The following is a 13,388-nucleotide window of genomic DNA, read 5'->3' as shown; positions in this document are numbered from 1 at the left end:
GTTGCATATTTTTTCTTCCCCAGAGTGCCCAACAAAAAGTTCCTTGGCAGACTGAAACATTCAAATTCATACAATGTTTCATAGATTAATTTTTTTCAAAATCAGTGTTTGGTAGTAAATAAATGGCAAGTTGTCACACATAAAGGTTGTGATCTCTATCTATTCAAGCATGCATGTTATATCTCATCCCCATTTAACAGATAATCTTAAAATACAAGAAGCAAAGTGAGTTTCCCAAAGTTTATCCAGGTAAAGGACCTCAGAATTCCAGTCTAATCTTATCTACTGTTTGGTGTCCCATTACCTAAGAGCATTTCTCAAGTCATCACTGAAGAAAGTCACTGAGACTTGAATTAGCTGTCCACCAGCTCCTGTGCAACTCCAGTGCAACAGCCATCTGGCTGAGCTCATCACGCTATGAAAGAATAGATGGGGATGTACTGCCAGGCAAGGCAGATAGTGCTTCATCCTCCCAGAGCTGCCTATCCAGTAAAACACAATATCTTTTAACACTGACCATACAACCAGAACAACTTTTATCCTAACTAGTGCCACTTCCTCTGGCTTGTACATCATGCCCACATATACCTCTCTCCTGGTCCAAATCAAATGTAGTAAAGCTAATTATTCCTAAGGAAGCAAAAGGTATAGAAAGCATAGATGAAAAAATTAGTTTTTCCAATATTACAGAAATCTCTCCCTAATTACAAGATCTCCTTATATGAAATTCAAGTAGTATGTGCAGATTTCCTCCAACCTTTTCATCAATTGCTGAGAACTAGAGTTTCAAGTAGATATAAACTTCTAATAAAAAAAGAAGGAACATAAAGGTGGGATGATAAGAAGGAAATAAAGCAGAAGGTAGAGCACAAAAATAGTTTTACAAAATGCAGCCTTGGGGAAGATAAAGCTGAGGCAAAGGCCTACCTTAGGCTTATGTTGTAGAAAAAGAACAGAGACATTTGCAGGAGAGACTGAAGAGGCAAGTCAGAGTACTCAGCAGAGTTCTGATGTATTAATTATCACTAACAGGCCTAAGGTTCTATATAATAACTTCATGTTGGGAGGGAATGAGAAATACCTACTGAGTGATAGCAAACTCAGTATGTGGGAAAAGGTCACACAAAGCCTCTTCCATCTCCAGCTTCATTGCTATGTACCTCTGGGACTGTGGTGAGACCCCAAAGGAAATACATATGGGGATCAGGAAGGGTTAAGAGCTCTGAGTCATAAGATCAGAAATGCACTGGATATTAACATGTTATCTTCAATAAAACAAAAATTTACATGTATTTAAAAAAAAAAACACAAAAATTTCCAAGTTATCTCACTGAAAAGGGTTTCTAGCAAGTGGGAAAATGGAAATAACCCAAAATTCATTATCACAATTTTAAGACTTAAAAATTTTTGATATTCTCTTTATTTAGAGAGCTGTCTTTACTGATTTATTTTGGTGAAGCATAAAAAATATTTACAAAGACTTTAATAGGCTTACTCATGAGTCCGATCCCCTAACCTCAGTTTTTAAATTAGATTTTTTTTAATTCCTCAACGGAAACAACTTTTACCATAGGGATTATCAGAAACAAAACACAATAGCTTAAGGAGGGAATACTACACATGCCAAGTTCACAGAATTAACCACATCTTTGTACACTGTGTTTCACACACTAAAAGCCCTTCACTGCAATTTGCTACCTTTATATTTTCAACTGACCGCCCGCCTGGCTCAATTACTTTTGTACCTAGCAAGGTTAAAATTTTTGAGGATAAATGTCTACATGGGAACAGAACACACAATATTATTCACAAGATACACAAATCAATTACAAGGAGAAGAATAAAAAATATTAAGTTGAAAATCTATCACTGAGAAAATAATAAATATTCAAACTACTCATGTTGCTTCTCAAAAAATTTTTTTCATTTAGATCCTCACTAAAGTTGTAAGCTTTTTTACTTCAAAAAGGTACAATAAAAAAAAGCTGTGTTTCTAAAAACAACAGGATAAAAATGCACATCCAATAAGCTTATTTCAAGACATTTCCTAGCACTGACATGTAATTCACACTGTAACCATAATTGCAAAATAAAGCTATAATAGAGATTGCAAAAATACCACTAGATTTCGCTACATTTGAGAGGAAAACACTATAACAATAAAAGTGTTCATTTAAAGGCATATTTTGACCTCAGGAAAGAACATAAAAAATTGTAAATAATGGTTACCCCCGACCCCCAAGGCAGGGAACTAGTATGGGCCAAGGGTTGGGAGAAACTTACTTTTCACTTTTGTAAATGCCCTTTTGAATTTTATTAATTTTATATCGTGTATATATGAATTATTCAAAAATTTTTTAAATATACATTTGTTTAAATAATAACCTTCATTTTTTATCTTCTTATTTCTAAGTAACACTGGAGATTTAGTATCTTTCAGCAAGACCACTGAAATTCTAAATAATGTGAAGATAAATTTAAAATATCAGTAGAGAAGAAAACCATTATTGCCTTTACTTCAAATAATATGACTTCTGCAAATTTATACTATACCCTAAAACTAACAGTATGTTGGCTTCAGGTGGCATATTAATAAGGTTTCCTAGAATATGGTATACACATACAAATGTCCCTCATTCAAAAAAATAGAGAGACACACAAAAAAAGCATGAACACCAAAATGAAATCAAGGAAAAAACAGGTGAAAAAAATGTCTTACATTCATTCAACCACACTTACTCAGCTACCTATCGTACCTAGCACCTTCCTATATAGATATAAAGAAAAGTTTTAATCAATCTCTCAGTAGTTTTCAATCTCCCATCAGTTATCAGAGAGTATACTAAAATTGCATTCAAAATGAGTAATACAGTCTTAATACGATTTTCTAAGAAGGGACTATTCATGAATACAAGTTTCAAAGCAAGTAGAGAATGTGTTTCTGGAGGTTTCTTTCCACACCGTTAGCCTATTGCTATATACTTCACCAGTACTACTGGAAAGTAAATAGGTCTCTACATAATTAGAAAAAGCTTAATTAAACAATCACTTAGTCTACTGTCCTTCAGTATTTCAGTCTGAAAAAGTAACACCAGGGCCAGCCCCGTGGCTCACTTGGGAGAGTGCGGCGCTAGTAGCGCCGAGGCCACGTGGGTTCGGATCCTATATAGGGATGGCCGGTGCCTGGGGTTGCGATCCCCTTACAGGTCAAAAAAAAAAAAAAAAGGGTAACACCAAATCAGTATGACAGTAAAATAATTAGTTACCTTCAAACAACACAACTGCAAATTAAGCTAATGCTTCTATGGGGGTGCACAGGGCTGGGTGCAGGGCTGAAGGCCTGTGCAACTGCAACTCAGGTGCGGCACCGGAAATGCCACACTAGAGCCAGAGACAGACACCCCCAGTGGAGAGTGCACAGATTGCCAGGAAAAAGACCAAGGAAATCAAAGAGATTTGAGAGGAAGGGAGAGAAAGAATCAAAGTAAGAAAAGCAAGGCAGAAGTGGTTCCTTTTGGGGGGGAAATGGAGGGGAGGGTGCTTTAATGAAGATTCAAAAAGATTATTGACCTGCAATGAACTTAGGCCTAGTTGTTTCAACAATGAAGCAGTATTGTGACTACCACTGAACATCTGTTTCTAGTTTAGCTTATGCAATCACAAGTGGTTTTTAAAATCTGTGTTCTATATTTTTATTATATTGATAAGTTTGATGAAAGTCTATGTTTGAAAGAGTAAAATAATATATTATTTTATTATGTTGTCAATTTTTTTTCCTTTGGATTTTAAGTTTCAAAATTATTTTAGGTAATAATTTTTGTTTTACTCAAAAATATGCTATTAGTTAATAATACAAATTAGGTATAAAAATAATCTTTTGTTATATTACACTGGTGACCCTCAAGGCCAATATTTACTAATTATAGCGGTGACTCAAACACATTTACCTAAATGAGTACTATACTACAAAGTATAAAAGTATAAATGTAAAAACTACATTTATTTCCAAGATGATGTCAATATTCCAAACTTTTCACAACTTCTCTTTAGAAAAGAAATACATAATTTCTATGGAAAGGAAAAAAAATCAATTTCATTACTTTACAACACCCAAAATAATAAATCGACTCTCAGAGATAAGAGACATGTTTTCCTTAAACCTCTCTTCTCCCTCAGCTCCAGTGTTGCCCCAAAGTGGTTCTTATCTCTGATTTCTGGCTTTTCTCCTTCTACTCATCACCTACTCTAGCCATTTCTCAAGACTCTCTTCTCTCCTTTTTCCAAGCTTCAACTACTAGATTCTGTATCAATGGCCCCACATTGCCAAGGACATCATCTCCAGCTGAATATCCATCCATCAAGGACCTCATGAAAAAAAAAAAAAAAACTCTACATATTCAAAACTATTATTTCTTCGCAAAACAGCTCTTTCTCATAACTTTCCCACTTCCATTAAAAACCACTTTGGTCAACCATAGTTGAAATTGAGGCATTTCTGGGTCTGTCCTTTCCTTTTCTCCTCACACCCAATCATGGGTTAAGGCCTGTTCCTTGACCCACCAATGGACCATTCCTCCTTTGTCCATCTTCACTTCCTCTAGGCCCATTACATCTCATCTGGGCTACTGTAATAGTTTCCTAACTCCTATTTGGTCAATTCACTCCGGCCAGCACATATGCTATTTCCCATGTAACTTTCTACAGTGTACTTCTGATCATGGCCAATCACGCCTCAGAAAACTTGGAGTCCCCCTGGCATCTACCTAACTAGCCTGATATTCAAAGTTCCATGCATTAACCCCAATCTCCTTCTACAGCTTTATCACCAGCAATAACTCTCTCCATTACACAACAAGAACACACAAATGTATTCTTATTCTCAAAATAAATTACCCAGAAATCCCCCAAAATGCCTGATTAATTCCTGTCCCTTGCAATAGTTCACAGGGTCACCTAGAGCTAATAGCAATCAATAAATATCCATTAAATGAATGAATGAATAGAATGGGCTTAATCCTCCCACATTCCTACCTAATCAAATCCCAGCTTCCTTCAGAGTTTATTCAAAAAAGATTTTTTCATGAAGTAATCTCACCAGTAAGAAGTAATCACCTCTTCCTCTAAAATCTCGTGGCCCCTCTCAGTATCTTCTACCCTATATTTCTGTATCTGAGAAATATAACCTATATCTATATAGAGACCGAGTGCCTTCTCTAATGGTTGCTTAGTCTCTTAATTTGCCTACCAAAATTTAAACTCTTTGAAAGCAAAGATTTGTATTTCTTTCTTTTCCCCCATCTTTTACTACCATATCACCCTAGCATTGGGCACAGTATCTAACACATGAAGTGTCCACTATATATTTAGTTAATGTATCGATTCCCTGCATCAAAAGTTGTAAAGGCAATTCAAAAACACGTGTCAGAAATATTTTAGAATACCCATATAGCTTTCCAAAGTGATAAATTTTAACCATCATTTTGGATATGTATATTTTAATCTGTTCCTAACAAATCAATTACATATTTCCTCCAAGAAGATATTAACTCTTAAAAGCCTAAAAATACTAACCTTTGTATTAAATTACATGGTACCTTACATACAGTAGACACACAAAAGATTACTGCATGAATGAATGAATGAACAAATTAAGGCAGAAACTCTACTATCCAACTGAACACTGAACATCAGAGTTAAACACGAAGACACTTGAATAGAAAATCTTTAATATTTTGTAATATTTTCAATTCCACAAACACTGGCAAGATGAACAGAACTAAATCAAACCCAATGTCTCTTACAAAGACAAGGGAGAGACAAAATAAAATCACAGATTTGCCTATCAACATCTTGTGGGGAAGGCTGTGAACTGAAATTTAACACTTCCTGCCAAGCCTGCTGTCAAGAATCCTCTGGACACTTTTGCTTATAAACAAACACAAAGACAAGTTTGAATGGAGTACAACAAAAGCAATAGGAAAACATCTCTTTTATGCCATCAATTGAAAAAGAAGAAAATGAAGAAACTTTGGCTCAAAAATGTGAAAATCTTAGTTCTAGACTTTGCTATGCCTACAACTGTGACTTTGCACAAATCACTAAACATCTCAGAAGTTTCACATACCATATCTATAAAATAAATGGGTAGTCTAGGAAGACCTAGGAAAAAAGAATAAACTATTCTTCTCTTAAAATCTTTAAAATAGAAATGATGATTGAAAACAAAAATTAGCATTGTCTGTTGGGGTTTTCAATGTATGTACATTAATAAATATGACAATTACAGCATAAAGCAGGGAGGGTAAATGGACCTATATGTTGACAAGGTTTCTACATTCATCTTAAAGTGGTAAAATACTATTCCTAAATAGACTATGAAAAGTTAGGTGTGGATATTGTAATTCCTAGAGCAACCATTAAAAAAACTACACAAAGAAATAGAGTCAAAAGCTCAGTATTAAAATGGTACATTAAAATATATCCAAATAATCCAAAAGAAGGAAGGAAAGGAGAAACAGAAGAACAAAAAACTAAAAAAAATAGAAACCAAATAATTAAATGGTAGCCCTAAATCAATCCATGGCAATAATTACATTAAATGTAAATGTTCTAAACATACCAATTAAAAGACAAAGATTGTCAGAATCAATAAAAAACAAGACCCAGCTACACACTATCTACAAGAAACCCACTTTAAACATAGTGGTATAGATAAGTTAAAAGTAAAAACATTAAAAAGTAAAATACAGCTATTCATAATCACCAGAAACTGGAAATTACATAAACCTTCAAGGATGAATGGATAAACTATGGCACATGCATATGATGGAATATTACTTAGTAACAAAAAGAATTATATTGATACACACAAGATGGCTGATTTTCTAAGGCATTATGCTGAGTAAAAGAAGCAAGTTTCAAAAGGTTATACACTATGAGAGTCCACCTACATGACACTGTGGAAAAGGCAAAACTATAGCAGTTAGAACAGATCAGTGTTTATCAGCAGCTGGGGGTGAGATCAGCACGAGGAGGCTTTTTGGGATGAGGAAGGTTTTGGGGATGACGAAACTGATGAAACCCACACATGTTAAAACTCACAGAACTATACACCAAAAAGTCAATTTTACTGTATGATAATTTTAAAAATATAAAGTAAAATAAAAATTAAGAACATAATCTCCATGGACCCTTCCAGACTATGATTCTATGGATGAGAAAAAGAGGAGGGTAAAAGGAAGACAAGGGGAGATGCTAAGCCCTACTGCCATAAAAGCCTCTACTCCCGAGAACAAACTGATGACCGCAAAAAATACACAAAGCAAATCCAGCCTCCAGGAATTGATTCCCAGAAGAGGCTAAGAAAACCAGACATTCAGATCCAAAATGTGTATATTCAAAAACGCCTGTGAATGGCTCTTCTTGTCTGTTTCTATATTTTATACTTTCAAGAAGCTGCCAATTTCTCCTGGCTGAGTGCCACTTTCCTTGCTTGGGGTTACTCAGTGTACAAGCATTCCTTTATTTATACCTTACACTCTGAGTGACGGGGTCTTTGGCAGTCACCATAACGACTCCGCGCGCCAGAAAGATCTGTCAGTGCTCTTCAACCGGAACTAAGGTCCCTGCAGGACACAGCACACCCTCTTGACTAGTTCTAGACCAGAGGACGCTGGGCGGGGAGGTCTTCACAAGTCGGAAATTGTCCCTCACAGCCAAAACCTCCCAAAGGAGGAGGACGCTGGAAGTCGGGCTCTGGGGCGTTTCTCTGAATTGCCCAGGCGCCTCGGGTGCAGCGGGCCGTCTGGAGGACCGCCCCGGTGTGGGGTCGTGGGCTGCACAAGGCTCTGCCCAGGAACCTTGGGCAAGTCCCTTCCTCTCCCAGAGTAAGGTGGATGGATACTCTGGGAAGGCTGTGTAACGGCGTGTCCCACCTCCTTCTCAAGTTCCGAAACTTTGTGGGCCCCCCGCGCCATCAGGGAACCTGACTCGCTCCCCACAGACCCCACCCCAGCCTTTCCCAGCTCACTGGGAGCCTTTCCCCGCTCACGAGGGCACTAACACACCCGCCTGACAGCACGACCCGAAGGTAAAAGGGAAGAAGAAAGCGCCGGATCCCGGTCTCTGCCCCCTCCGTCCAGAGCAGGCCGCCCGGCCGCATTCCAGCCCGCCCCTCCTGCGGTCACCGCCCGCCTGGTCCGACTGCCACCCGAGGGAAGTGGAGAGCGCGCCACGGCCGGCCGGACGGGGGGTCAGCGCGGGGGCGCCCACCTTGAGCTGGGACTTGGAGACCTTGCCGCTGTGGTCCAGGTCGAGCGCGGTGAAGGCGTGCCAGATGGCCTTGAGCAGCTCATCCTTCAAGCCCCCCATGGCCGCGGCCCTGCTACCCCGACTGCACCCGCCGGCGCCGCCTGCCCCGCCTGCTCCGCCGGCCCCTCGGTGCGGCTAACGCCCCTCAGCCTCGGCTGCCGCCGCCCGCCGCGCAGTCACCTGACCACGGCAGGCTCCGCCCCCGACAGGCCCCGCCCACTCTGCGCCCGCCCAGAGCCGCGCGTGCTACTGCTGGGGCGCGGGGTCGCGGGTAGGTTCACCTCTGATCTCCTAGCTGGGGCGGTGAACACCACCACCACGAGGCTCCCTAAAGTTTCCCAGACCGGCTCGCGAGCACCCCCCGAAAATGCCCCCGATCCGGAGGAAAAGCGCGAGAGATGGGGTGAGCAGCCTACCCGGCCCTGGCTGGCGCCCCGCAGTAGAAAGGGGAGCCCTGGGTCTGCCCTGGGGACGGAGTCACTGTCTGAGGAGGCCAGACAGGGGCTCACGTGCTAACGTAGTCCCAAGTGGGGGAGGATGCAGAGCGGGAGGAGAGGCGATAAAGGACTTATGAGGAAGTTGGTTCGTCCTTTCGCAAACGTTTATTGATGCTTACTCTGTACTGGGCCCGGGGAAACGGAGTCGAGGTATAAGATAGGTTTAGAAGTCTGAGGGTCGGGCAACCTTTTCTTTCTAACCCCCAGATGTTGAGGGTCAGTTCACATTTTAGGAAGGATTTGACCCGGGTAATGCTATTGTCCCTGATGTTTGTGTGCTTGCATAATAGGAAATCCGGGAGGACCCCAGCTAATCAATCCACCCATCTTACTAATCAGAATGGGTGGACTATTTAAAAGAGTTTATTCAAGGCTAGAAGAACGTCATCCTGATTGTAGCTGTTCAATTAATATCTGTTAACAATGGTCACTTGAACTCTTTGGGCTTCAAATTCTCCACATGAAAAGAGCGTGGTTGCATAAGGTGTTCTGGAAGGGTTCTTTCAGTGCTAGCATCCTAGATAATAACTATTGCTGGCTGATTTTGATCTGATTAAGTCACCAAGCACAGTGCCTCTCCAATACTAGACCAAATCTGGACAATATGGAGAGAAGAATGAATACCAAGAGTTTTCAAAAGGTGGTTCTCAGATAAAGTATGGTTTTGTTTACCTTCTTTAAGTTTCTAAATGCACACATATATCACTTATTTTTTTTAAATAAAGGAAAAGGTCATCATAAGGAAGGGGGATTTAGAAAGAGCAGAAAAAGAAGCTGCTTCAATGAGTTTGAGGTTAAAAGGGAACCTGGTGGGGCAGAAGAAAGAAATGGCCCAGTTGAAGAGAAGGGGCAGAAGCTAAGAGACAGTCAGCCCCTCACTGTGACAACCCTGGGGGTTACACCCCATTTCATCACCTTGTGTCAGGACTTTTCTTGCACTAATAGAATCCAGTTTCTGTCATTTATCTTCCCCAATTCCAGCCTAAGTCTTCCAGTCAGCAAAAACTAATTTCCTCATGCTAACTCAGCTGACCCTGGGAGTGACAAAAAAGAAACTCTCCTAATTCTCAAGGTTCAGCTTAACCACTAGATGACACTCCTTCTCTTTGAGTATCTGGAAACACCAAACATATTTCAAAGCCTTTTTTAAATCACATGGCCAGGACATTCTGAACTTCTAAATTCCTACTTCTTCTGTAATCCCCATTCTCACAATCCAAAAAACTTTTAAAGCAGCATGATGTCATGGAAAAAGCTGTGCTTTGGAATTTAACAGATTATATTAGTTATCTATTGCTTCATAACCAATTACCTCAAAACTTAGTAACTTAAAGCAATAATAGACATTATCTCATATTTTCTGAGTCAATTTTTTTTTTTTTTTTTTGGAAGCTGACTGGTACAGGGTTCCAAACACTTGACTTTGGTGTTATCAGCACCATGCTCTGCCGAGTGAGCTAAGCAGCCAGCCCCTGGGAGTGAAATTTAGAAGCCATTTAGCTGTATAGTTCTGACTTGAGGTCTCTTGTGAAGTTACAGTCAAAATATGGGGCTGTAATCATCTGAAGACTAGGCTGGTGATAGAGAATCTACTTTCAAGATGCTGCACTCATGTTGACTGGTTGCTCACAGAAGGCTCAGCTCTTCCCCATTTGAGCCTGTCCACAGACTGCTTGAGTGTCCTTACAGTAGGCAGCTGGCTTTCCCCAGAGCAAGTGATCCAAGAAAGAGAAAGGTAGAAGGTAGTGCCTTTTATGATCCAGCCTTGAAAGTCATTCACCATCATTTCTGCAACGTTCTCCTTATCAGGTCAACTCTACTTATTGTGGGAGGGGAACTGCAAAAGGGCATGAATACCAGGCACTCTTGGAAGGTGGCTACCACACAAATATGGGGCAGAATCCAGGCTTCCCCATAGGAGGCTTCATTTCCTCACATGTAAAATAGGCGTGGTAATATTTATCTTGCAAGACTGATAACGAGGCTTAAATAAGAAGCTAAAATGCATGAAACATGGCATCATAGTCTCTGACAACTGTTCATAATTCAGCTGATGTGGTGATTTTGTACTGTGTCAATATAGCTGACCTGGAATTTAGTTCCTCAAATTCACCTTCCCAATATTATTCCAGGATAGAATTGGCCACAAGAGAAATTTGTGTAAGGTTTGGAAGGAGCATATAAAACAGCGGCCCTTGTGTAGGGGCCAGATAATAGCGCTGTTACTGATCTACTAACACACTTTGTTGGTGCAAAGCATCATCAGGTCCACAACTCCTCCATCTCCCACCATACTTCCTTTTTCAGCTTCTCCAAGTCCTGAGGCAAGGCACATGTGTAGCTTCCATCAGTTTATGCTACAGATCACATGCTCATTGATGTAAGAGATAGCTATGAATTCGATTTTGTTCTCATGGGTTCTAGTTTGTCCTATGAAATCTAGTTTATCCTCATTCTCCCCCACTTCAATCCAACTTTTCTTTCTGACTGCAAGCCCTGATGACCTATCAACTTCAGGCCATTACTAGATGCAGAACCAACAGCCTTTTATAGACTTCTTCACCAGCGTTCCTTTGTGATCCCTAATTAGTGAATTTTCTCTGATTGTCCAACTATCTCCTTTCAGACCTTTTCTTCCCTAGCTTCTCCTGCAATTACCTTGTATCTAATCCCTGTAATAAATCATTTATTACATCGTGGTGCTGCTTTCCTGATCAGCTCATAAATGATATACTAACATTGGTGAACTTTGATTCTGCTATAACAAAAAAACATATGTCATTGGCTTTCAACAGGGGGTGGTCAGAAGCTAAAAGGTCCTCAAGGGAAGTCTTGAAAGACAGTGAGGGAATTGTCTTTGAAGATTGGTGTTATAGTTGAATTGTGTTCTCCCAAAATTCGTATGTTGAAGTCCAAATGCCCAGTACCCCAAATGTGATCTTATTTGGAGATAGGATCTTTACAGAGGTAATCCAGTTAAACTAAGGATGTTAGGATGCGCCTTAATCCAATATGACTGATGTCCTTTAAAAAGGGGAAATTTGGAGGAGGAACAGGAGGAACGTCATGTGAACATGAAGGCAGAGATAAGGGTCATGGGTCTACAAGCCAAGGAACACCAAAGATTACCAGAAAACCACCAGAACCTAGGAAAAAGACATGGAACAGATTCTTCCTCACAGCCCTTAGGCAGAACCAACCCTGCCAATACCTTGATCTTGAACTTCTAACCTACAGAATTGTGAGGCGATAAATTTCTGTTATTTAAGCCAGCCAGTTCTGTTGTTTAAGCCACCCAGTTTGTAGTACCTTGTTATGATACCCCTAGCATACTAATACAGTTGGATTAAAGGTGATGCTTGTTATACAGTGACAGAAAGTTTAATAACGCTGTTGCCTGAAGTAATGTAAAAAAAAATAGGGTATGTAATGAAAAATGGAAAAGGCACTTTAACAATCTCGTGGATTTGATTAAGGAGATTTCCAATCGGAATGTTGAAATTGTCAAGTGGTGTCTTCAGAATTTAGAGGGAATGTAAAGAAGCCAAGACTTGCTAAGTTAAAAAATAAAGCTGTTTCTGATTCCTCGTTTCTACCACCAAAAGACTCTCACAGCAGGAAATGACACAACAGTAAAGATTAAATACAGCATACAGCTTCCGGTCAAGATGACAGAATAGACGGTCCTCAGCATCACTCTCTCCCACAAATCAACCAATTTACAACTATTAAAAAGCAACGACAGCCAAGCTGGGGCTGCTAGAGCTCAGGGGAAGAGGAGGAGAGACCTACGGATTCATGAAGGTGGGAGAAGCCAGGATGACAGGAAAAAAAACTACTCCAACCATGTTAAATCCTGGCCACTTCCAGGCTGGCACTGGTGAGCACATGGAGCAAGAGCTGGCAGAAGCCTCAGCTGTGCCTTTCAGATGAAGTTGCTTGGAGGCAGCAGAGGAGAAGAAGGCCTTGGTGGCCCCCAGGCAAACAAGACCACTAATAGGATACCCATGGACCCACTTAGGAACAAGGAGCCACAACAACTGAAAAAAAAGGAGCCACTCAGAGGCCTGTGAGTCATTGCAAGGGACCAGTGCACAGCTCATCCCATGGAAAGTGCTTAGAGTGCAGGTGGTGGGGGAGACGGGCCCACTGGGGAAACACTGGGGCACAGCAAAGACAGCTGATCTGCCCCCCCACCCCCCATTCAGCATAGGACCACTCAGTGGAGACTGGTCAGGAATATAGAACTGCAGGGGATGCAGTTTGCTGAAAGACTCATGCCCAGACCAGAGTTTCTACACAACCCAGGTGTACTGGTTCTCATGAGACCCAGAAGTACCTATAAAGTCAACCATTAAAACCTGAGCTGCACAGAAAGCCTTCCCCAGGGAATCAGCAGCAAAGCAACAATTTAGCTCAACCACAGAGCTCAAGTGCTGATCCCCACAGGAAGTTCCCCCATTTTAGAAGTAAGCAAAGGACTACAGATTAGTTCCAGTGCAGAGTTTAAGTGGTGGGAAGAGCAAATAACCCAATACAGAACTGAAAGAAAAAACAAAATACCCAGAACCAGAAACAAAA

The 13,388-nt window shown here is 40.6% G+C and overlaps 1 protein-coding gene across 1 annotated transcript in view; it reads right to left on the bottom strand.

The window, feature by feature from the left end:
• SWAP70 (switching B cell complex subunit SWAP70) overlaps positions 1 to 8,472 on the bottom strand; it is a 70,130-nt gene extending 61,658 nt beyond the window's left edge. Inside the window, exon 1 of the mRNA XM_063095354.1 lies at positions 8,272 to 8,472. Coding sequence (XP_062951424.1) covers positions 8,272 to 8,370 — 99 coding nt within the window. The 5' untranslated portion in view covers positions 8,371 to 8,472. The remainder of the gene's footprint in view (positions 1 to 8,271) is intronic.
• Between the last annotated feature and the right edge of the window lie 4,916 nt (positions 8,473 to 13,388).

Source organism: Cynocephalus volans, chromosome 4 (genome assembly GCF_027409185.1).
Source record: "Cynocephalus volans isolate mCynVol1 chromosome 4, mCynVol1.pri, whole genome shotgun sequence".
Classification (NCBI taxonomy): domain Eukaryota; kingdom Metazoa; phylum Chordata; class Mammalia; order Dermoptera; family Cynocephalidae; genus Cynocephalus; species Cynocephalus volans.
This window is presented reverse-complemented; position numbering and strand designations above follow the sequence as displayed.